The following is a 25,067-nucleotide window of genomic DNA, read 5'->3' as shown; positions in this document are numbered from 1 at the left end:
CTTTATCCAAACCAAATTTCGACCTTGTGCCATTAATGATTTGTTCCGATTATTATCCTTATATGGTATAGCTTCATGTCTTCAGTTGGACTAAATTGGAGAGGAATCCCCGGTAAGCATGCTTTATGGAAAAATTAATCAATCGAAGTGTATGCATGGTACTGATACTCCGGTCCTTTTATAATCATGAGACGTGATCGGAGACGGATCTATGAATTTTGAATAATAAAAGTATTATATGTATAGATAAATTTGTAGTTATCTATACTACATGTAAAGAAAATAGTTTATTTTGAAAGATTTTTGGGCTGACCTTTTTGTTATTCTAATTATACTTTTAAACAATTTCTCTTATAATAATGCTATATTGTTTGTGCTACATTCAAATTGGAATCTCCAGATCGTCCTATCCATGAAAAATCGCTGCCACCTATAACCACACGCACTCACACCCCCCGTCAAACTCCCCACGTGTGGGTCTCATGCGCTTCCTTCTCAGTCGTGCATGGAGGTGCATCCGACCACCGTTCATTCAATCGTGTATCCTTGCGTTTTGCGCTATTCTCTCTCTCTCTCTCTCTCTCTCTCTCTCTCTCTCTATCTCGACAGTTTCAACACACCGTTTGTGATCCTTGATTTATTGCATATGGCTGTTTTTTATTCTCGTGAGCGACCATCTACCTTCATGACTCGTCCCAAATGTAGGTATTGTCAACATTTGGGACATACTATTGTTCAGTGCTGGAAACTTTACGGATACCTTTCATGTCCTTTATTTGCTCTATTTAACACCATTCGGACCATTGATTCTCCTAAGGTTTCTAAGCCAACTTATGAAGATTTTCTCCGATGTGTAAAATTTCGTCAACACTCAGTTGTTTCTAGAGCACACACTGGTAAATCATTTAGTTGCAACACTAAGTCACTTTCTCTTAATCCTTGAGTTCTTGATTCAGGTGCAACTCATCATATTCCTGGTAGTATTGTCACATCAAATGGTTCTAAATTAAACACAGTCTAAAGGCATTGTCACTTTCAGAGTATTCCCATCCTTGTCAATTACATTAGTCCTTTGTGTTCCCGATATCCATTTAATTTAATTTCCATCACTCAATTGACTTGTTCGCATGACTGTGTTGTCACCTTTACTAACGACAATGTTACTCTGCATGATCGAATTTTGGGACGACAAATTGGTATCGGATGTGAGTCTAATCGCCTTTATTAACAACTCGGAGATAGTCCTTAGAAAGCAAGAGAAAATTATTGTTGTTAGACACTTTAATGGCAAAATAAAATAGTCCCTCTCAATAATTAATTTTATTCCCACTGTTGAGATGCTTTTCTTAATTTTTTTTCTCTTTATCAACAAATTAAAGAATTGGAAGCTACTCATCAAGTTAGTTTTGTATTTTCCTCTCCTTATTCTTTCAATCTTTGTGTGGAATAGATTATGAAATTCAATTACTTACTCTTGCAGGATTCAATTGCAAGAACTAAAGAGTGAAGCAAAACAACCATTGTAAAGAATACTTCCCATATGCCATCAATTACTAAATGACTCGGTCTATACAAAGAAGAGGACAAATCACATACTTAAACACAAATTTTGGAGGTAAAGTAAAAATCAAGATTTTTGTGGGTGGTTATTATTGACATTTTTATTATTCAGATTTTTGTGTTTGTGGCATTGCTCGCTGAGGTGCCAGTTAGAAAGTAGCTAAGAGCACATGTACATACCAATGAAAATGCATTTATCTGTCTCAATTTGACTTTAGGATAAGTTTGATAGATTTCATGGGAATTGGCTATGTGAGCTTGATGACAGCCAGAGGGAATTTCATACAAACATTAACTTTTGTAATTACTAAAACATTAACCAACTATATTTTTAGATGATTGACATTCCCTTAAAAATAGCAGGCTTCATATTGTTCCGTATGACATAAGTTGTTTGATTGTTGAAACACTGGAACTGTTTTGGTTGGTTGTATGTTGAAGGCTAGGATTTCTTCTTAATTGATTGTAAGGGATGTTGATGGTCATTTAGTTAGTTGTACAACATAAGTGGAAAGGAATTTCGAGAACCTTGGATATTTGAGTTCTGTTGTAATCTTAATGGAATAGAAGTTGAACTAACTCAAGCATTGAGCCAAATGAATTGTCCTTTGATAATATCTGAATATGATTTTTTTTTTTGAACAAGCCAAGATAATATCTGTATATGATGGTTAGCTTCAGACACAAAATGACCACTAAAGACTTTATATAATCTCTTCATGTGAATTTTCAATAGACTATGAAGTATATGTTTCTTTTTAAACATGTGAATTTGAGTAGTTAGGTAAGTTGTCAATCTACTAATAATTATGTTGCTTAACAAATAGACGCCTCTGCAATGTACTCAGTCAATGTCCATTCCTAAAGCTCTTTACCTGCAAGCTTTTATATGAACACTTGAGTTTTAAAATATTTTACACAAAAAAAAACAAAAACTACAAATTTTATCTTGGATAGACTTATTTCCCTTCTTTAAGCCTAATAAAATCCATTTAAGTTATGGAGTTATAGAGAACCAAAGCCATATTTTCAACATATTTATCATTCAAAAAGAAATTAATCCCTACACACAAAGAAAATCTATGAAATCCTTTTTTTTACTTTTTGTTATGCTATATTATCTACAATTGTGGCCATTCTGTTAGTAGAAGGCTCTTTAAAACCCTTTATCATTCAATGAATAAAGTAAGCAAAATAGTTATTCAAATATCTCTGATTTTTATGACTTTCTTCCTTGGAGTTTTTAGCTATACTTGAAGTACTATTATGTTCATGGGAGAGGGAGAAACAAAGGGAATTGCAATTAAAGAGATCAAGTACTTGTTATTGACACTTACATTGATGGATTCAAGAAACCAAAAATTGAATCTATATGCAGAAAACTAACAAAGTACCAAATCTCAACAATTATTTTGATTTGTGAAAGAATCGTGGAAATAAAATGTAAGAATGAATAACATGGCAGGTTATACCTTCATCGTTAGCCACTGTCAACTGTAGACTATAGCCACCGCAATCGAGAGCCTTCTTCTAACAACCACCACCGCAAAAACAACATTGTTGAGATCAGAAATAAAAATTACCATTGATAATAAAAAAAAAAATCGAAACCCATAAATAACAATCGCCAATGATGAACTTACGGCGAACATGGTTTGCGTGAGAGAGAGGAGACAATAGACTGAGTCATAAGATGGGAGAGGCAGCGTTGCCGACGGGAAAGTGCAGAGGCGGTGTATATTTAATCGAAACCCATAAAATAGGTATTGTTGCTTTTAATCGGTTTATATTTTATTATTTTTTGGGTATTTTACTGTCAGTTTTCGTAGAATACTGACATGGGAGCATCGGCACTTAAGTGCCAAAGAAGTAATAAGTATGGGAGCATCGGCAGTTAACTGCCGATGAATTTCGGATGAAAACTTGCAAAAAAAACACAAGCTACTGCTGATTTTTCAAAAAAAAAAAAAAAATTGGACGTTTTGTTTTGTTTTAATTCATTATGCAATTGATGCATATGCATTAGTTAGTTGCTAATTCATAGTTTTATACTTCCTCCGGTCCTATTTATAAGAGAAAGTTGATTTTTTGGATACATTGAATAATGTATGTATCTAGTCAAGAACCTAAACCAAATACATAAATTATTTAATGTATCTAAAAAGTAAATTGTTTCTTGTAAATAGGACCGGAGGGTGTATTGTATATCTTTTACATCTAATCCTAACAAACATGCAAACCCTAATTCCACAACCTTAAACCTAAAAAATTGGCTCCCGAAATTTCAAATTTGAATCTCACATTTTCATTATGAGTAAATGCATTAGAAAACCATGATAGTTACCATGCACACTCTTGAACACGTGACTTAAGAAAGAAACTTGAGTCTCTTTCTCTTCCCTTCTAGCGTGTAATTTCCAAGGCTTTCTCTTTGTATTGCCTTCTCTCTTTCTCTTTCGGGTTTAAATGAGAGTTGTAACACCCCGTTTTCCCAATATGAAAATTTCTAAACATTTATCAGAGTAAACAACATAAACAAACGGGACATCACATTTAACATAATCCAAATCAGTTAAATAACAATTTAACTTTCAACAATTTATTTATCAATGCAGCGGAAAATTGTTTCATAAACCATAAATCGTTTTGGCACGTAGCCCCATCAAAGTATTTCAAAAGTTAATCAACATTATCCAAATAACATAAATGTTTCACGTAATAGAATGAAACATGCATATCAAACACCCCATCCCGTTACGTATCAGAGCGACCTAGACGACACAGTGAGGCAAGGCCACTCACAAACAGCAACTGCACACTAAGCACGATCACCTGCAAGTTACTCATACGAAGAGCAACATTTTCAAGCAGAAGGGGTGAAATTTCATAATACAATAATATCAATCATTATAATTCAAAAATTATAACTAACATCATAATCAGTCTTAATCAACATTGCATCTTTGATAAACAATTATCACTTAATCACAACTTCAATCATCATCAATGACATAAACATCTTTAAAACTCGACAATGCGACAGTGCAACTTGGACACTTATATGCATGTGGTACCAAACGTCATCATAAATATTAATATACTTTAATCGAGTGGAGGACAAAGCTCCTAAAACGTGTGGAGGACAAAGCTCCTATCATGGTGAGGACAAAGCTCAATGAATGCTAATGCATGGACTCTAACAACAAAACACCTTAATCGACTTATCACTTATACTTCCAATAATTTGGAGTTCATCATCAACTTATTCATACTCATGCAACTTAGTTTAATAACAATTGCAGCATAATCAAATCACATCAGGTTAAACAACAAATCATTCTCAATAATTTCTTAATCATTCAACAATAATTCAATCCATAATTCACTTCATAATCACTTAACAATTCATAAAGCTTCACAGTTCTCAGTCAATATCTTTAATAGGTTTCATTAGTACCTAAGGTTCCTCTCCTAACCATTCCAAATCACTCAGGTCTCACAATCCTCAAAAACATTCAGTTCTGGAAGTGCTCGCGAGGCGAGAGCATCAGCTCGCCATGGCGAGTACAAGCCAGAATTCCAACCAAGGTTGTTCTAAGTTCAATCTCATTCTAAAACATTCTCTAATCAATAGTAGGCACCTAAAGGTACTCAAAAGCATCTAAGGTTCAACTCAAAAGTCAAAAACTCAGAAAACAACTTGCTCTCTAGTCAAGCTCGCTATGGCGAGTAAGGTTGCTCGTCGTGGCGAGTCACGACTTGTAACTCGCAAGGCGAAGGGAAAGGGGCTCGCGTGGCGATCGATGAACATCATCACTCGCGAGGCGAGGATCATAGCTCGCTATGGCGAGCGATGAATTTTGGCTCGGACAGAATGCACTTTCTACACGAAAATCATTATCTAACATAGTTCTAAGCCTAATTTCAATCCCAGAATTCATCCTAAATGTATTCTAAGGTTATAGGACAGTTTCTACATCAATCTAACTCAGTTGTACCATTGGTCATCAATTTGTAGGGTTTTGACCTAATTCCAAAACTTTTCTAAATCAATCCTAACTTTGTCAATTAATCATCAGAACTACAACAATTAACATTACTGAATTATTAGTCTCACCCTTACCTTGTATGAAGAAATCGCAGCCCTTCTCTTGGTTCTCTCTTCTCCTTGCTTTTTCTCCCTTTTCTCCAAAAACGTACGTACAACAATGTTTTCCTAAAACTAGGTCTATCTCTTATATACTTCTTCCTAATATCTTATCTTATCTCACTTTCTCCCCCAAAACTATCTAAAATCTCAAAACAGCCCTCAACTAAATATTTTTATTTTCTTATCAAATCACCAAAACACATCAAATCATCCAAAACAACTTAAATCATCCTAATTCAACAAAACTCACACATATATTATAAAAATATAATATAATCGCTTAAACTCGATTAAATAAATAATTAAACGAAAGTGGGCGTTACCATGATAGTTACCGAAAAAATTGGCTCCCGAAATTTCAAATTTGAATCTCACATTTTCATTATGAGTTAATGCATTAGAAAACCATGATAGTTACCATGCACACTCTTGAACACGTGACTTAAGAAAGAAACTTGAGTCTCTTTCTCTTCCCTTCTAGCGTGTAATTTCCAAGGCTTTCTCTTTGTATTGCCTTCTCTCTTTCTCTTTCGGGTTTAGATGAGAGTGGTATGGAAGATGATAATGAAATAGTGATTAGGGGGAGTAGCTGTTCTTATCAGCTGATGAAACAGTGCTTCAATAGTTAACTGCCGAAGAAATACGAAACCAACGACAGTTAACTGCTGAAGAGTATTTTAGTCATTTGTTGGTGTTTTTTCAGCCTTGTTAAATGCGTGAGCAACAAATTTCTTATTTTATTCATCAAACCTTTTCCTTATGTCCTTTAGTAGGACTATGTTGGTGTGTTTGATCTGATTGTTCGTATGTGAATGTTGAGTTCGGGTATGCTCCATTTACTCAATTTAGGGTTTGGATGCAAGATATGTGACAAAAAATATTTAACGGTTGAGATTTTAAATTAAAAAACAAATATTTGTTTAATAAAATATATAATAATAACAAACAATCATGTTCCCTTCTTCTTTCATATCGCAACAACCTTTTGTTGTTTTTTAATTTAAAATCTCAACTGTTAGATATCTTTTTGCCACATGCCTTGCATCCAAACCCTGAATGGAGTAAATGAAGTTTAGCCTAAATAAAACATACTGAACTCGTGAATGTTCTTCTAAAGTGAAGTGTTATGTTATATACTCACCATAAAACTTGATTTATTTATTTTTGGACTTAAATCTAATTTATTTGATATTCATGTAATTATGTCATTTAATCAAAGATATATTACTATCGTAAAAAAAACTAAATATTTTTTTTTATATATCTTTATAATTTGTCTTACACTCAAACAACGAAAATAATAATTTTTAATTTCTTTTGTCAAAAAAAATAATAAAAAATAATTTCTATTTGTTTTTTGTTTTGATAACCAAACAGAGTGTAAGTTTTATAGTATCGAGGTTATTTTATTCTTTTCTTGAGTAGGAAGTTCTTTTTTTTGGTTACATTTTCTTGAGTAGGAAGTTGAGCCTGCCTTCAAGACTAAAAACACCCCCATTTTCAAAAACTTGACCCTCTCTTGTCATCATCGGCATCATCCATCGAGCAGTAAATTACCGAAACAGGCATTAAGAAAACATGAGTAGAGGAAGCGGAGGTGGATACGATCGTCATATCACCATTTTCTCACCGGAGGGGCGCCTCTTTCAAGTCGGTACGTACGTGTTTATTAGGTTAAATTGTGGTTTAGTTCTTTTCAATTTTCGTTTTTCTTCTTCTATTTTTTTATTATTTCAATTAAATAAATTTACTGTGTAATGGGTTTATTCAGCTAGGTTTGTAATTGTTTTTTGGCCAAATACCTCCGCGCCGGTCCTTTTAAGTTTCATGTTTGTTTCATATAGGTTTTAAGTTTCGAGTTTGTTTCGGATAGATTTTTAAGTTTATAAGGTTTCAGATAGGTTTTAAGTTTCGAGTTTGTTTCAAATAGGTCATTTCTATCAAATCAACTTTGGCTTAACCGAGGTTGATAGAAAGATCTATTGAAACAAACTCATCCGAAACAAACTCCAAACTTAAGACCTATCTGAAACCTTAGAAACTTAAAGGATCTATCTGAAACAAACATGAAACTTAAATGACCCGGGGAGGTATTTGACCTTGTTTTTTTATCGGTTTAATTTGCATTTCATAAAGCATTAGGAAAGTGGAAATCGAAACTGTTAATCGGTGTTGTTAAAGCAAAATTTGAACAATGTGTTGTCAAATTGTGGCTATAGGAGCAGTATACAAATTTAGTATAGTGGAATTTGAACAAGTCAGTTTTTTTATTTATTTGGAAACTCGGTTTCCCCGCAGTACCGTAGGACCGACTAATTTGGGGACCAATTCAACCGTCCACTAGTAGGGTGCCAATTGAACCCAAAGCAAAACCCGTTGTGGTCTTGTGGACTAGCCCAACACATGAATTGTTTGTACCTAGAGGATTCGAACCTGAGACCTTGAGAGGAGCACATTCCAAGGTCCCAAGCCTATGCCACCAGGCTAACCCCCCAAGGTTGACAGCATTGCTGTTAACATGGATACAGAATTGTTTTTTTCTCTTGTATTTATCTGGAATTTGAACAAATTGTTGTATTTCTGCAATATGCTATTTAGTACAATATGTTGTTAAATAGTGGCTACAAAAGCAACATACAACTGTAGTATCACGGAATTTGAACATACAACTATTTTCTACAATTTGCGATTGATTAGATTGTTGTTCACATGAATACGGAGTTTGTTTTGTCACCTGTATTTAACAATGTAATGACTAAGGAGGCTTGATTTCGCTTGTTTGGAAATGAGTTGTGTAGTTTGTTAGGCTGTATTGTTCTGAGTTTTTTCTTTTTTTTTTTTGGATGTGTTCAACAGAGTATGCTTTCAAGGCTGTTAAGTCTGCAGGGATAACCTCGATTGGTGTTAGGGGGAAAGATTCGGTTTGTGTGGTTACTCAGAAAAAGGTTCCGGTGAGTACAGGAAGTTGACTGTTAGGTTTTTTTCTTTTGCTTGTTATGAGTATTTGTGTTGGCTGATTAGGTGGGATTGTTCAATGCAGGACAAGCTCTTAGACCATACAAGTGTTACACATCTCTTTCCTATTACCAAGTACCTTGGTTTACTGGCCACTGGCATCACAGGTGTGTTCTTCATTACATCTATTTCCTTTGTTCTAGATCTGTCAAGTTGATTTAACACATTTTCTAATTCTAGTAAATAATATATGCATATATTCAGAATCTCTGATGCTAAGTTATGGTTGTTAAATAACTGTATGTACTGGAATATGCTGAGTCGGCAGACTTATGTAATAGTTAGTTTCCTGTTACTGCAGTTACTTTGTTCAGTTTATCAGTTTCAGAAATTTTACAGAACAAAAACTTACTGAGTACTCACTTTCACTTTCTCAAACAGAGGTCCACTTGCATTTCTGATGTGTCATTTTTATCGGATGTGGTATCCATTCCATCAATTGACTGATTATAACGATTTTAAATAAATTAAATTAAATATGAAAATGGATGCCACATCAGATAAAGTGACACATGTGGACCTCCGTTAGCCATATCATTGTTTTTGTAATGCTAGATGTAGATGATGCAAGAGACTAAAAATAATGGAATCTGACTTTATAGGGAGGAAAACCAAAAGACATATTTATACAAACAAAAACTAAAATTTGCTATACTTGCAGAAACCAAATATATATTTAAGCCTATAATTTTTCTGTGAGTTGAACTGTATATGATAAAATATATTAGATTCCGACCCCAAAAAATGAATATATTTTGAACTATGGTATGTGATAAAATGTATTTGATTTCAATCACAGACAATGATAATGTTGTTTTTCTGTGAGTTGACATATGTTAATACATTTATTTTGATCTATAATATTTTTATCTCACTTCTTTTCAGCTGATGCCAGGACACTAGTTCAACAAGCAAGAAATGAAGCTGCTGAGTATCGCTTTAGATATGGATATGAGATGCCTGTGGATGTGCTGTCTAAATGGTAGGTGATAAAGTTTTTAACAATATGTATGCATGTACTGCTACATTACTAGACTCTAGCCGCTTATGACTATTTCATGTCTTCCTTTAAAACTCATTATTTTAGAAAAGAAAAAATGAAGAGTAAAAAAATAAGATAATTATGGTGAAATATGCTTGATACTATCATTATACAAAAGATTGATTGAACACTAACCCTAAATAAGTAAGAAAATCAAGAAACAAATAATGATAATAACTAAGCAATATGGAAACTAATTCTAGAAGATAATTTAAAATCCTTAAGATTAGAAATTGATCCTAGGAGATAAACTAACGTAATATCAAAGATAGTATGAGAAATTTGACATGTTCTTAATAGTTTTACAATTTGTTGATAGCATTTTTTTTTATCTGAAGTTTGTATTCTTTTATGCTGACAGGGTTGCAGACAAATCACAAGTATATACACAACATGCTTATATGAGACCACTTGGAGTAGGTAAGTGTTTCTTTGCCTTTGAAGTTTTCACTGATGAACAATTTTCACCTTGTGCGAAAGTTGCATACTTGTTTTGTATAATATTTTATAAAATAAATTACTTATTGTCATTATTGAGGTCATTTTCTCATCTGTGATTTTTAATCTATTGTGGTGTGAAGTTGCCATGGTTTTGGGTATTGATGATGAACTTGGGCCCCAGCTTTACAAATGTGACCCTGCTGGTCATTACTTTGGTCACAAGGTACATTCAAGATTATTTCTTACTTTGATTTTCGATTATTTGAGTTGTTTAATAGGAGAAGATGAAAAACTTGCCCATAGTAATTTCAATTCCATAAATGTTTAAGATTCTTTATTAAATTTGGTTCTTCTAAAATGAGCTCCCACATTAGAGCGTAAATTTTTTCTTTATGATTATTAGTTGTTTATTTAGACTTTTCATAAGTAGCTCATAAATTTTATTTAATAATTATCACTTACGTGTGTAATCTATACCAATAGATACCGAGTTTTGGTATAGCCATTTTTTCTCCCAATTTTATTCTTTTTTTTTACTATTTTTTCTATAGTTTTTAAGTAATTGCATAATTTTTTTTAACTTCCATTATTTTTTTTTTAAAATTGTAACTGCCATTATTTACCATTTAGAACTTGAAAGAAGAACATCAACAATGTTGGACGGTTAGTCATAATCATAGTTTCTTGGGAGAGAAGAAAGAGATAAAAAGAGAGAAATAAAAAAAATAAAAAATAAAAGAGGAAGAATAAACTTTCGTTAGTGGGATTTAACTCCAAGTTTTATCAAGGAAGACTTTTACCAAAATAGAGTACGTCTTCCTTGCCACAGATTGATTGATTCTTTGTTCATTGGGTTTTGGTTTTCTCCTTCCAATTTCGCATCCTTCTCATTTATAATTAGTTTTTTGGAGTGTTGCAGATGATAGGTAATGTTTGGGGTGCCAACATGGTTGGGAATCCTTGCATTACAATGATGCTTCATGCCAATTTTCCATTAAAAAGAGATGTTGTTTTCTTACTTTCTTTAGCACTTCACGTGTCCTTCATCGGTTACCATAACTATATGCAGTTGATGCCAGAAACTAAAGTGTCTATTTTTCTAAAATTCTATTATATACTCAGGCCACAAGTGCTGGATTAAAGGACCAAGAGGCAATCAATTTCTTGGAAAAGAAGATGAAGAATGACCCTTCATTTACCTATGCCGAGACAGTTCAGGTAATATTTTTGCTTTGTTCAATTTTTTCCTCACTCTCATTTTGCAAGCCAGATTTTGTGTGAAAGTTGGAGTTGCTTTCTATTAAGTTGATAATGTACATGTTATGGGGATCCATGCGTCTAGCTTGAGAAATTGACATTCTTTTACTAACTTTTTTTGGTATAAAAGGGGAGACTACCATGTTATTGGACTATATGAACACCCTGATAGACGTAGTATGAAATGAATTGGGTAAATGATGGGCTATATAATGGATGCAACACTTTTAATATAATAGATGATAGTATACTGATGAACAAAGTAGTTATACTCTATGAATAACTTCCATAGAGAGGTGGTTACACGATTGCAAAGGGTAATAACCGCCTAATACAAACAGAAACTGAAAGTTACAACCTCTACGATATTTGAGAGCATAGTCTCTCCCTTTCTTATACCAAATATAGCAACAACCTAATGGTTTACATATGCCATCCTTATTCTATTCATAAACACACAACACACTAACAAATACATATGGGCCTAATTATTTGAGAGCCTAGTCTCTCCCATTCTTATTGCTGCTAATCAGGTAGCCTATAGACTTTCCTTGTTTGGTCTAGACTTATCTAGAATGATCTACTGTAGTAACTAAGTAAAACACAGTCAGTAAGCTACAGTTATTCAACGCGGTAGTTACTGATAGTTAGTGTCTCTATCTATAGGAGATTATACTCTTTGTAAAGTTATCTTTTTTTGGTGGTGGCCAGGGTTTGAACCCCGGACCTTGCATAAATTATGCATTGTCCAAACCAACTAAGCTAAGCTCACGAGGACCTTTGTAATGTTATCTGATTACAAAGTTACAGTTTCAAATTAGTTTTCTTTTTACTCTTTACTATAATCAAAATACGGTACCAAGAGCCTGATTTGGTTTCAAAACCCTCATATTTTTTTTCTCTCCACTTTCTCTTTCACCACATTCAACAGTGACATAGCCCAATTCATGTTCTGCTTCTTGATTTGCGCTCGATGATGGATTCTTCTGTGCGTTCAGCTTTGTCTAATTCTACTGAGACTAATGAGGCTCAGCATAATGTTCTAAGTTTCCTATTCAGAACTTCTAATTCTCCTGAGAACACTTTACAAGTTGGCCAATGTTGATAAACAATCAATTTTTTTCTCATATTTTTTTCCTTTCCTGGCAAATCTTATAAATTTTCTCGATAAATATATACTATGCTATTATATTCTACCATTATGATTATTAATCTGCATTAGAATTATCTGAAAGAATATTGGATATATTTGGATGCTGAAGATTGGCCATATTTAGTAAAAGGTGAGAAGTTGGCAAAACATAGTGAAATGTTATGAAAGTGATCTTAGTGTTGGATCTTTTGCTAACTGGGGGGATAGTGTTGATATTTATTGTATTTCTGAGTGCTAAATCAGTCAGATAATGTAGTAAAACCGAACTTCGGATATTTATTAAAACTTTCTGTGCTTTGTTAAATTACATTGTCGTTGGAGACAGTAGAAACCTATTGTAAATATATATTGTTTATCGGTTTTGTAAACAGTCATCTGATATCCTTTTAAGGTTCTAATTCGATGATCTCCATGGTTTTTTTTTATTCAGACTGCCATTTCTGCCTTGCAATCAGTTCTTCAAGAGGATTTTAAGGCAACTGAGATTGAGGTAGGACTTAATTTTAATTCTCAAATACCTTTATGTCTCCATGATATTGTTTCGTGATTTTGAAACTACGTGTTTGCTGTGGTATAGATCAGATTGCCAGTATTTATGTTCTAAATTTATTGGTTAAGGAATTCAAGTTTGTGCTTATTTTCATCGAACAAATAGTTTTACATAATGATAATATGACTCAAATGATTGTATTTTTCTCCTTCTCTAGGTTGGAGTTGTGCAGAAGGATAATCCAGAATTTAGAGTTTTGTCCACCGACGAAATTGACGAGCACTTGACAGCAATAAGCGAGCGTGATTGAGTTCTTAACAAGGATATGACTATCCAAACCATCTTATGTTAGATTAATTCATTTACTTGTTGCTCCCTATCATTGAATCAATATTTATATGATATCTGAGTATATCTAGTTGCCAAAACATGATGTTGAATAGTATTGTATTTGCTATTATTATACTAAGTCACTGTTCGTACCTCAACCATTTTACACATTAGCGTAACTATTCTGCAGTCTATTTGTATTCTGCACATTAGTATGCTGAAACCATACCTTAACATCATTCTTAATTCTTATGGCCATTAATTTGAAATTCAAATATATAAAAGTACACCACAATGTAATGGGAAGAGCTATCTTGGATTTTTCCACTTTATTGATATCCATAATTCTCCTGGAGTTTTTTTTTTTTTTTTTAATCGGCAAATATTATTAAACGCCATCCCCGCAAGACGCAAGGTATGGACGAAACTAGATACAAATGGTGCCGCATATAGACGGTACACCATAACCATCTAAAAACACCAGTGAAGATAAACCCACCAAAACATATCACCACCTAAAACAAATTCAAAAAAAAAAAAAACAAGCATTGTAAACATGGTAACCACCACTGCCCATCGTCACTACTCACCCACAAAGAACACCCTCAAAAGTTATAAATGGTCAAGCTATATCTAACAAAAATAAAAAGAAAAATGGAGCCTTTCACTAAAGAAAGAGCCCGCTATAACTGGGGCTTTGTTATATAACTGAAAAATAGACGAACTATAAAACTCCCAGACCCCAACACCCAAACTGAGCCACATTTCGAAGAGCACCTAACAGAAGGATCATGTAGATATCACAAACCTCGTGACCTCCAATCCACCCTTGAAGAGTTTGTTTTAGCTGATCTTCTAGGCAATAAAGAGAAAATACCATATTGAAGTTTCTGAAATAATTAATCTTAGTGCATATAAGTAAAATAGATTGTTGAAAAGCATAAATTAAAACATTCGAAATTATTGTTGGCTCTAATCCAATCCCATCTCAGAAAGCAACAAGCACACCTCATTTTTCTGTCCATATCTTGCATGTCCTTCGATAAGTAAGTTAGAGGTAATCAAATATGGGTTCGATAAGTAAGTTAGAGGTAAAACATTTTTTTTAAGACCGACTCACGTCTTGCTTTACCGTTTACATACTCATTGAGTTATAAAACATAGCAACAAAACGATCCAGAATTATTTGTAACTCTAGATCCTTGATTCAAAAGGTTTACTTGAACATGAGATTAGATCTGGAGCATGAGAAGAAACTACATCCTTTTCTTCATCGTTTTGTTGCTATGTTATATGACTCGGTGAGTATGTAAACCATAGAGCAAGAAGTGAGTTGGTCTTGTATTCTCTGCTTATTTATTATTATTTAGTTTAAAATTTCAATTTTTTTATGGGAGTTGAACTAACACACATGAGAGTGTCACGCATTCGTGAATTTTCGTAGGTAAGGCTTTGTACTATATAACATCGCTGTTTAAAACCATGAAGTTTATAGTAATGCAAAAACTTTTAACATCAAAATTATATACTTTTTTTTCTACATTAAAGCCTCTGTCTCCTGCTTAGGTATTTAAAGACACTCTCGAGAATGTTAATTTCTATGACTATAATATATGTGAAGAATGGAACAACCCCATATAACTCGCATTCTTGTACAAAACATGGTGGAATTTTGCTTTTTAAACTTGTCAAGACCTCATGTTAAATAATATTGTTTACATTTAAAAGTAATTATCTTGTTATCCAATTAAAATTTATGCAAAAAACCTCACATTGAAAACAAATAAGATTTATGGAAAACAAACCATTCTCATTGAAAAGAAGAGGGATAAAAATTCCAACAAAGTTGAGAATAAATTATTGTGTAACTACTCATTATTATCTCATTGAAAAGAAGAAGAAACTACATTTTTCTCTGCATCGTTTTGTTGCTATGTTTTATAACTCAATGAGTATGTAAACTGTAAAGCAAGACATGTGTCGGTCTTAAAAAAAAATGTGAGTCGGTCTTGTATTTGTTTGTTTATTTATTATTAACTAGTTTAAAATCTCAACTATTTTTATGGGAGTCGAACTAACACACGTGGGAGTGTCACACATTCGTGAATTTTCGTAGTTAAGGATTCTTACTATATAGCATCACTGAATATAAAATGCATAAAGTAAAGTATTCTTAAAATAGGGTGGACAAAAAATAAGGCGGCAAAACTTTAATTTTTAGTTTTTGAATAGAGATCAAAAGTGTATTTATATCAAATCTTTTTTATCATTTAAATTTATTTAAATTGTTGTTATTTTAAGTCTTAGCTCAACCGACAAATACTAAAATTGTTAGGATGAAATTACTAACTACAATTACTAAAACTCCCTCCGTCTCATAATAATCGTCTGTTTATCATTTTTTTTTTCTCAAAATAATTGTCACTTTAGAATACCAATGCAACATTTATTATTACTTTTCATTATTATACCCTTATTTATTGAATTTCATCCAACATAATTACTTCACTAACTACAATTAATAAGGGTGTTTTAATAAATGACACTAATTTTACCATCAAAATCAACCCAATTAATCAATTCCTTAATAACTGTGCATAAACCTTAAACGATAATTATTTAGAGACGGATGAAGTATATTTTAAAGGTTCTGGAGAATATATAAATATTAATCAAACATTTTCTTTTAAAATGTCTAAGAATAAAACTCTCATTTTTATATTTCCAGAATAAATCTAATAAACTTGAAACAAATCGTAACCTAATTTTTTTTTCTTTGAAATCATTCTAATGTTTTTTCTAGAGGATGGAATAATTCTAATGTTAAAAATAAGAAATAAATTTTTTTTTTAAGGAAAGAAATAAAAAAAAAATGTATTATTGTTATTTTGTTTGACTGGAATAATGTATTTGTTGAATCATGTAAAATATAAAAATAAAAAGATAAAAAAAACGCATTAATATTAGACACTATAAATAAACCAAACCCTCTTTCCATCAATCACATCTCATTTTCGAATTTTCATCCTCTTCCATAGTGAGTCTCGCACTTACACTTTCACGGAGGCAACAAACAAACACCGTTTCATTTCCCCCCAAATCTCTCTCTCACTCTGTAATGTAATCTCTCTCTCTCTCTCTCTCTCTCTCTAGTATTTGTTTCTCTGTTACTCACCATGCAAACGGTGCTCACTGAACAATCTTTGTTACATACTCTGCAGAACAACTATTTGGAACTGAGACTATTTGCATCAACCTTTTGGTAATTTATTTTTCAACTTCAATTTTTATTCTTTTATTTATTTCCGCATACCCATATTTTGTATTTGCTCATAAGATTGTTGTTATTATTCTATGAAGCACATATACTATCTGGATTAGGCGTGTCCCGGTGTCAGATACATGATACTCACACATATGATTACATTGAATTATGTTGTTTTATCAAATTATTATCGGTGTCTTGTTTGTGTCATGTCTGGTGTCCGTGTATGTGCTTCATAGTTGATGTTATTTTATTATTATTATTGTTGGGTTGGAAATTCGGTTTAGATTATTGATTAGGTTAATTTTATTTACTAGGAACAAACAATGGCAACTCCTTCTTCTTCAGATGGATCTGTTTCAAGGCGTATGTCGTTGAGAAAGAAAGTGAATCATCGTAGTTACGACGAGGGTTTGATAGATGATGACCTTTTTGATAAGAGTTTGGATAGTGGTTTGAAGAAGAAGGGTAAGAGTAAAGATATTCAGAAAGAAACCAACACCGAGGCTATGATTGCCTTTTCACTTGGTTTCCCAATGAATGCTTTGCTTGAGCATGAGATTAGATCTGGGGTTGTCTCAGAATTAGGCGGGAAAGAGCAGAATGATTATGTTGTTGTTAGGAATCATATATTGGCTCTTTGGAGGGGGAATGTTAGGAGGTGGTTGACGAAGGGACAAATTAGGGAAACTGTGACCAAGGAGTTTGAACATTTGATTAATTCTGCTTATGACTATCTTTTGTATAATGGTCATATCAATTTTGGGGTTTTGCCATCATTTACTTCTCAGTTGCCTGAGGCGACGGAAGGAACGGTTGTTGTTATTGGGGCTGGCCTTGCTGGGTTGGCTGCAGCGAGGCAGCTTTTGTCGTTTGGTTATAAGGTTGTTGTTTTGGAAGGTAAGAACCGTCCTGGTGGTAGAGTTTATACTCAGAAGATAGGGAATGAGGATAAGTTTGCGGCCTTAGATCTTGGTGGGAGCGTAATTACTGGAATTCATGCTAACCCTTTAGCGGTTTTGGCACGACAGCTTTCAATTCCGCTTCATAAAGTTAGAGACAATTGCCCTTTATTCAAGCCGAACGGGGAGCCGGTCGATAAGGAAATAGATTCAAAGGTTGAGAATATATTCAACAAGTTGCTTGATAAAGTTATGGAACTCAGGAAAATTATGGGTGGCTTTGCAAGTGATACCTCACTTGGTTCAGTCTTGGAGACACTCAAGAATTTATATGCGGTGGCTCAAACTACTGATGAGAAGCAGATGTTTGATTGGCATCTTGCAAATTTAGAATATGCAAATGCTGGATGTCTTTCAAATCTTTCAGCTGCCTATTGGGATCAGGATGATCCTTACGAAATGGGTGGTGATCATTGTTTTCTTGCTGGAGGAAATTGGAGATTGATAAAAGCTATGTGTGAAGGAGTTCCTATTTTTTATGAAAAGACCGTCAACACTATCAGATATGGAAATGAGGGTGTTGAGATTATTGCTGGGGATCAAGTCTTTCAAGCAGACTTCACCTTATGCACCGTGCCTCTTGGAGTTCTGAAAAAAAAGGCCATTAATTTTGAACCTGAATTACCTGCAAGAAAACTCGAATCAATTGAGAGGATGGGTTTTGGGCTTCTGAACAAAATTGCAATGGTTTTTCCACATGTGTTTTGGGGGGAAGATCTGGACACATTTGGATGTCTCAACGAAAATAGTCATGATCGTGGGGAGTTCTTTTTATTTTACGGTTACCACACTGTTTCTGGTGGCGCAGGACTTATTGCGCTTGTGGCTGGTGAAGCTGCACAAGCATTTGAAACCACAGATCCAATCGTCTTACTTCATCGGGCTTTGAATACTCTAAAAGGTACCTCTCTTATTGTGGTTGTTCGTTAAATTATATGGTTGTTTCCTTTTGCACATTTTCCTTCCCCCCTTTTTTAGGTGTTATTTGATAGGGTTGCATGATTTGCTGTTTTATTGTACGATTTGATTTGATTTGACTTCTTAGCTGCTTGTATAATGTGTGAATGAATCTCGTATTGCTCTGAAATACAATACATGCAATTGCAAAATTCCATATCATCAATATGAACCACATGATTTTAATTTATTTGGCTATATAATTCCTCCCCATTCACTTGCTTACCATGTGAAACTTATTTGGCGATATCGTTCATCTTTCTGCACTTTGACTTATGATGTATGGCTTTTTATTTTATTTTTTTCTGAGGCTTATGGTGTACTTTCCCCCCCCTCAATTTTTAGCTCACAATTATTGAATTGAACAGCCATTAAATATTTTTTTATTGAATTGAACATTATTATCTCAAGCTATTATGTTATTATTCTTAACTTGTGAATTTATTTGATTCACTGTTAAAAAAAATGTGGTTCTAATTTTCAATTTATATATTTTTCTACAGGTATTTTTCAACCTAAAGGCATCACTGTGCCTGATCCAATACAATCAATTTGTACCAGATGGGGAAGCGATCCCCTTTCTTATGGTTCATACTCTCATGTTAGTGTGCAATCATCTGGTAAAGATTATGATATACTTGCAGAAAACGTGGGGAACCGACTGTTCTTTGCAGGTGAGGCCACTTGTAGGCAATATCCAGCCACTATGCACGGTGCTTTCATGAGTGGCTTGAGAGAAGCTTCACGCATTTACCAATTAACCCGTGTTCAGCAACCTTGTCCTAAGAAGTCCCTGTCCAAGAATATAGGAACCAGCAGCGGTACTTTGGTTAATTTATTCAAGAGGCCTGATTTGGAATCTGGGAATTTCGCTTTCATATATGATCCTTTCTCAGAAGATCCGCAGTCGAAAGCGATTCTGCAAATGACATTTGGTGGTACCGAAGAAAGTTACAAGGAGGAGATATTAAACTGCTATCCCAATACCACAAAGTTGCCGTTGCAGCTTTACACTATTTTATCCCGTGAACAGGTGGATCAAGTGCAGCAAATTACCGAAGGAGATGAAAATAGGTTGTCATATTTGACAGAAAACCTAGGTTTGAAGCTAATGGGATTAAGTGCTTTACTCATTGCTGGTAATGACGTAATAGCTAGCATTGCTGGCTCCCGAAAAGGAAGGAGGAACCGAACAATTACCTCGCAACCCGGTGACCCAAAGAAGTAGTTTGCATATAGGGATGCGTGTTATCCAGTTCTGACTTGACGTCTTGTAATCTAGGCTGTCTTCCAATGGATCCCCAATCCCATTGTATCAACTATTAGAAACTTTTTATGTTGTTGTAGACTTAGCTATACCCCACCTCATAGAGGAGATACAGATCACTGGATTTTACAGGCAAAATTGTTTACTCTGCTTGTAGTTGTATTTGTATCATAGTTATTTCTTTAATTCCTTAATTGGTTCCAACGCCAAGACAAGGTTTTTCATATGGGGTTTTAAATTTTAAATTTCTGATTCTTTATTCAATTTCTTGATGCACTTCTTTCATATGGGGTTTTAAACTCCACCCACTGAAAACATGCCATGTGTAAAAATAATCAAAGTTTGGTCAAAATGAGTGACAGGGTGGTAAATGAGAAAGAGGGCAAACTCGAGGGGTTAAACTTGCTCATTTTAAACCTGGGGGATCACAGAAATGATAGATACTAAATAGATTTACTATTATTGATAGTTAAAATTATTATGATTAGGAATTAGGATTACAAAACCTGAAATTAATTAGATATATATGTTGCACCATCTTTACAATTATGCTACTAGATTTGTTTTTTCCCATCATTAATACTAAAGTATAAGTGAAGCTAAGAAAAAAGACCATGAAGCAGCATGCAAGGGCTGCCAATGGTAAACATCTATCTAATTAATTAATGTTATTTGAACAACCGTATGAGACAACTTTTGTGACAACTTCTTTTTTCTCTCTTTTCATTGGTCAAAAACAATGGAGAGAGAAAAAGGAAGAGAGAATAAGGGGATAATGTGAGTATGAGAGAGAAAATTGTCAAAAAGTTGTGAGAAAATGGTTGTACAAATATCATTTCTCAATTTAATTTCTATCAGAAGAGTATTTATGTAACAACATCATGAAAAAAGAAACATATACTTGGATGCTATAATCATTTGGTTGAGGTTTCAATCTTTCACATATGCCTATCAAAAACTATTTTTGGTTGCTTCAAGAGATCATTCTCATTTGCTTGTTTTCCCAAAAAAAAATAAAAAGAATAAAATTGCTGAAGTATATAAGGGTTTGAATAGATCAACAATTATGAGAGGATCACAAAGCAATTGAAAGTGCTAAATAGCACATTCAAAGATTATAGGCTGATAACTGCAGAAGGTGGAAGGCATATTATCAAGTGCAAGAAGATTTTTAGCGAAGAGCTCGTAACTATCATGATTTTAACCATTCCAGAAAACCAGAAAAACAATGGATTTCCACAGAGTATCTTAAATCGCGTCTCTATGCTCAAAAACTTGAACCTCCCCAATATTGTCGGGTCAATCTTTTTCCTTCTTTCCTTCCTTCATCTCTTTTCTGTTACAGTTAGCTTCTTTGTAGATATTAATTGATATATCATTCATGCCTTGTCACATTTATTGATTTTTTGATTTTAGTATAAGATGCATATATGTTCATTATTTAATGATGTTGATTCATTCACAGAAGTGATTTATATGTGTTTTCTGTTATCTATTCAGATTGCAGGCAGTGATGGAAACTGAGGATGCGGTGTTTCTCGTTTATGAGCATTTTCACACTAGTCTTCGAAAACACCTCGCCAATCCGGAGTTTTTAAACATTCCAAACTGGAAAAAAGTAAGTCATCTTTTGTTAACAATTATGTGCAAGAAAAGGAAGAAGAATTTATGAAACAATTATATATCATGATTTCAATTATAGTTTTCAATTTTGTTTGAAGTTTGATAATTATTATATATTAGATGCAAACAAGGTTGCTATAATATAATCCATTTTCCTCTCGTCCTTGCAGATTTTTCTGCGTCAAGCTCTCTCTGGATTGGCATTCTGCCATATTCGCAAAATTCTACCCAGAGATCTGAAACCTCATAATATTCTGGCTTCAGTTGAAAATTTGGATGTCAAGAAAGTGAAGCCATCTGACTTTAGTGCGGCAAAAACTACTGAACCTCCTCTTTCACCCTACTCTATTAATGCATGACACTTTAAATCTTTTTTGAATTTGAGCTATATGGTGTAGTTTATTTAATGAATAAATGTTACTCCCCAAAAATTTGAAGTTATTAATGCTTTTGCAAATTTATTTTCAATTTTCAGATGGGTAATCCTTGCTATAAAGCACCTGAACTTTTGATGGGTTCTACCAATTACTCAACTGCAATTGATATCTGGTCTATGGAATGCATATTTGCTGAGATGCTTAGGCTCGAACTTCTGTTCATTGGTAATGATGAACCACCGCAGATATTGGCTGCGATATTTTGGCAATTTCATCAAAACACCATAACTATTTTTATGATTTCTCTCTACTTATATGAAATTAACGAGTTTAACATTTTTATATGTAAAGCTTGCTTGGTACGCCAACTGAAGAAACCTGGCCTGGTGTGTCTTCTATATGCAACTATATTGAAGCATTCAACCCTCCAATTGTGCCAAAGGTATTCATGTTCTACATTTGATCAATTTTTTGTTCCACTACCTTTTATAAATAAGCAATATTTTATGCAAACTATTGGATTTTGTAGGACCTAGCAGCAGAATTCCCTGAGCTCGAACCAGATGGTCTTGATCTTCTTTCGGTAAATTAACTGCCTCATATCTTTGAGAATTAATTTGCTTGTAAAACTCTTAGAATTTATTTATCATGCACTTACATCGCAAAATATTTTTCACAATAGCTATTTTAAGCAGAAATATTGTTAGTTAACTCTTCCATTGATCTGGCGAATGTTTATTAATGTAACGGCAAGTATTTTGTGTTGGACAGAAAATGCTTCGCCTGTGCCCAAATAGCAGAATTTCAGCTGATCAAGCTCTTGAGCATCCATATCTTCGAATTTTAACCACCCACGATGATTGATGAAGCTCCTGTATTCACCACTTAAGATTTCTTTTTTCATCTAAATAAACAATCTTATAGAATATTAGGTATCCTATTGGATCTATCCTGTGTAATAAATTTTTCTCCTGTGAATCAGTATGTGAGGATTCCTTGTGTTGTTTTCTATTGCTGCAGACTTGAAAAAAATTGTTTCGCATCTTGGCTAGCACTGCCAAATTAAAATAAAGTATTATAGAAAAATTTCTGAATCAGTTTGCATAGGTGGATCAAACGATAACAGAATAATTACAACAGTGTTAACAAAAGAATTTGTAGGAATCAGTTGTGAATTAATATCTTCAGTGGAGAGTAAAATGAATCTACCGAGTTGTTAGATAAAATACATGACGCACTTTACCGATGATGGCTTGCAACTCACTCAACTCCTCAGTTATAGGAGGTCCTTGCTTCTCATGGAAAGCCTATTGCAGCAATCTAGAACGTGTTATATCTAGTCTTTCGAACTACGGTGACATTAGCCATGTTGTTCCTCTTCCACCCCAAGTCCTTGTTTGAAAAATTCAGAAGGGTTTCTAATTTTTACTTCTTAGTATGTGCAGTATTTGACTTTCTTTTTTGTTGCTCCTTACTTTTGCTGTTAGCACCTCTACTTGTGATGGCTGCTACAATGGCCAATGAGTTTATTGATGATTTTAGGCGCAAACTCAAGTATCGTGTTCTCTTTAGTGTTATGCAAATGCAAATTGATCATGTGTGAGTCCCACATCGGAAAATGACTGAGTAGTTTAAATATTTATATACTCATTATATGGCTTGATCGTACAACTTAGGGTATGTGGTGGATGATGCACGTGATTATTTAAACCCTAAACCTTTCCCTCTATTTTAAAGAGGTGATTTCTTAATTGGGGGTGTTTGACCAGTGTTTTCCCCTAAACAAATGAAACACTGATGCCTTGCACGTGCTGACTCCATGATGAACCATTTGGGAGGGGTTTGCAGGAGAGTGGCTTGCCTACATCACTCTCTCTTGAGATGACTCGCGGTTCACTATATTCCTCACCTCTCCCATACCCAACCAATATTTTTTTTAATTTTTTTTAACAAAATTAAAATCCTAAAATCCAAATTTCGGATTAAATATATGTTTAAATAGATCTTTCGTCCCTGCAGCTATAAACCATTTGAATTTTCGTCTCTGAAGTTACTAATCCTTCCAATCTGTCATTGTAAATATTAATCATTTGACTTTTGGTCATAATTTGGCTTTTTTTGCTGAGGTGGGCTGTCATTAGCGACGTGGTGCTCATGTGGCAAATGATGATTGGGCGAGGTGGTTGGCTTAAATAGGTCTTTCGTCCCTGCAAATATCTGCTATTTGAATTTTCGTCCCTGAAGTTACTAATCAGATCTAATTAGGACCATTTTTCAAATGATTAATATTTGTAGTGGTAGATTAGAAAGATTAGTAACTTCAGGGACGAAAATTCAAATGACCTATATTTGCAAGGACGAAATACCTATTTAAGCATTAAATTCTTACTTTGTTTTAGCATTCAGATTAAATATATCTTACTTTGTTCCGTTAGCATAAATCAGTTGAATGCATTGATATATGTAAAACTCGGGGTTTAAATCTCAAACACTCCATTTATTCATCTTAAAAATCAATTGTGTTAAAAACTTATTTATGTTTCGTTACAAAGTGACAAAGTTATGAAATAATTTTATACATCTTTTTAGGCTAAATTACCTTTTTGGTCCTCTAACTATTTAATTGGTATCAGATTGGTCCTCTAACTAAAAATTGATTTATTTCGGTCCCTTAAGTTTCTCACCGTTACTACATTTAGTCTTTTCCGTTAAATTTAATTAAAAAAACGTTAGGGTTTGTTAGATCATCATCTTTATTCAACTTCTTCATCATCTTCCTAATTCACCTTCATAAAAACATCCAACATAAAACCCATAAGAAGAAAAAACCAAGAAAAATCAATAAAATTCTTTCTCTCCCTCTCTTCTCTCCCATGGCCTCTCTCTCAAATTCTATTTTAGTACCTTCCCTAATTCACTCACCCCCAATTCCATTCCATCCAATTTCAATTCACCCCCAAATTCGAATTTTACAGATTTTTAAGATCCAGAGATACAAAGAAATTTAGAGAACTTCAACTCTATTTCTCAATCGATTTGGGTTGAGATATCAATTTCTCCCAAACTTCTTATTCTTCTTCTGACCCTCTAACTTTCACAAACCCTAATATGTTGTTTTTCCTACTCCTTTTTCTAGTTGTTGTGGCTGCTGGGTTGCTGTTGTTATTGGTTGTTGTTG

General features: G+C 33.7%; 2 protein-coding genes and 1 long non-coding RNA gene across 3 annotated transcripts; all 3 read left to right on the top strand.

The window, feature by feature from the left end:
* Window positions 1-7,120: 7,120 nt before the first annotated feature.
* LOC25502559 (proteasome subunit alpha type-6) lies at window positions 7,121-13,677 on the top strand. The gene is made up of 9 exons (XM_013590110.3): window positions 7,121-7,364; window positions 8,567-8,661; window positions 8,751-8,832; window positions 9,611-9,707; window positions 10,129-10,187; window positions 10,349-10,431; window positions 11,331-11,426; window positions 13,049-13,108; window positions 13,326-13,677. The coding sequence occupies exons 1-9, from the start codon at window positions 7,289-7,291 to the stop codon at window positions 13,416-13,418; spliced, it is 741 nt and encodes a 246-aa protein (XP_013445564.1). The 5' UTR covers window positions 7,121-7,288; the 3' UTR covers window positions 13,419-13,677.
* A 2,777-nt stretch (window positions 13,678-16,454) lies between these two features.
* LOC25502558 (lysine-specific histone demethylase 1 homolog 2) lies at window positions 16,455-20,131 on the top strand. Its single transcript, XM_013590109.3, has 4 exons — window positions 16,455-16,558; window positions 16,660-16,700; window positions 17,021-18,566; window positions 19,126-20,131. The coding sequence occupies exons 3-4, from the start codon at window positions 17,030-17,032 to the stop codon at window positions 19,848-19,850; spliced, it is 2,262 nt and encodes a 753-aa protein (XP_013445563.1). The 5' UTR covers window positions 16,455-16,558; window positions 16,660-16,700; window positions 17,021-17,029; the 3' UTR covers window positions 19,851-20,131.
* A 699-nt stretch (window positions 20,132-20,830) lies between these two features.
* LOC25502557 (uncharacterized) lies at window positions 20,831-22,900 on the top strand. Its single transcript, XR_003007433.2, has 6 exons — window positions 20,831-21,187; window positions 21,390-21,507; window positions 21,683-22,114; window positions 22,241-22,331; window positions 22,419-22,472; window positions 22,661-22,900. It is a non-coding gene; the product is annotated as an uncharacterized lncRNA (long non-coding RNA).
* Window positions 22,901-25,067: the final 2,167 nt, after the last annotated feature.

This window comes from Medicago truncatula, chromosome 8 (genome assembly GCF_003473485.1).
Source record: "Medicago truncatula cultivar Jemalong A17 chromosome 8, MtrunA17r5.0-ANR, whole genome shotgun sequence".
In the NCBI taxonomy this organism is placed as follows: Eukaryota; Viridiplantae; Streptophyta; class Magnoliopsida; order Fabales; family Fabaceae; genus Medicago; species Medicago truncatula.
This window is presented reverse-complemented; position numbering and strand designations above follow the sequence as displayed.

Excerpts from the sequence above, each read along its gene's own strand:
- LOC25502559 (XM_013590110.3), top strand. The coding sequence starts at position 7,289 with ATGAGTAGAGGAAGCGGAGGTGGATACGATCGTCATATCACCATTTTC. Across the intron at positions 8,833-9,610 it reads ACTGGCCACTGGCATCACAG|CTGATGCCAGGACACTAGTT; the intron begins GTGTGTTCTTCA and ends ACTTCTTTTCAG. Across the intron at positions 9,708-10,128 it reads GTGGATGTGCTGTCTAAATG|GGTTGCAGACAAATCACAAG; the intron begins GTAGGTGATAAA and ends TTATGCTGACAG.
- LOC25502558 (XM_013590109.3), top strand. The coding sequence starts at position 17,030 with ATGGCAACTCCTTCTTCTTCAGATGGATCTGTTTCAAGGCGTATGTCG. Across the intron at positions 18,567-19,125 it reads GGCTTTGAATACTCTAAAAG|GTATTTTTCAACCTAAAGGC; the intron begins GTACCTCTCTTA and ends ATTTTTCTACAG.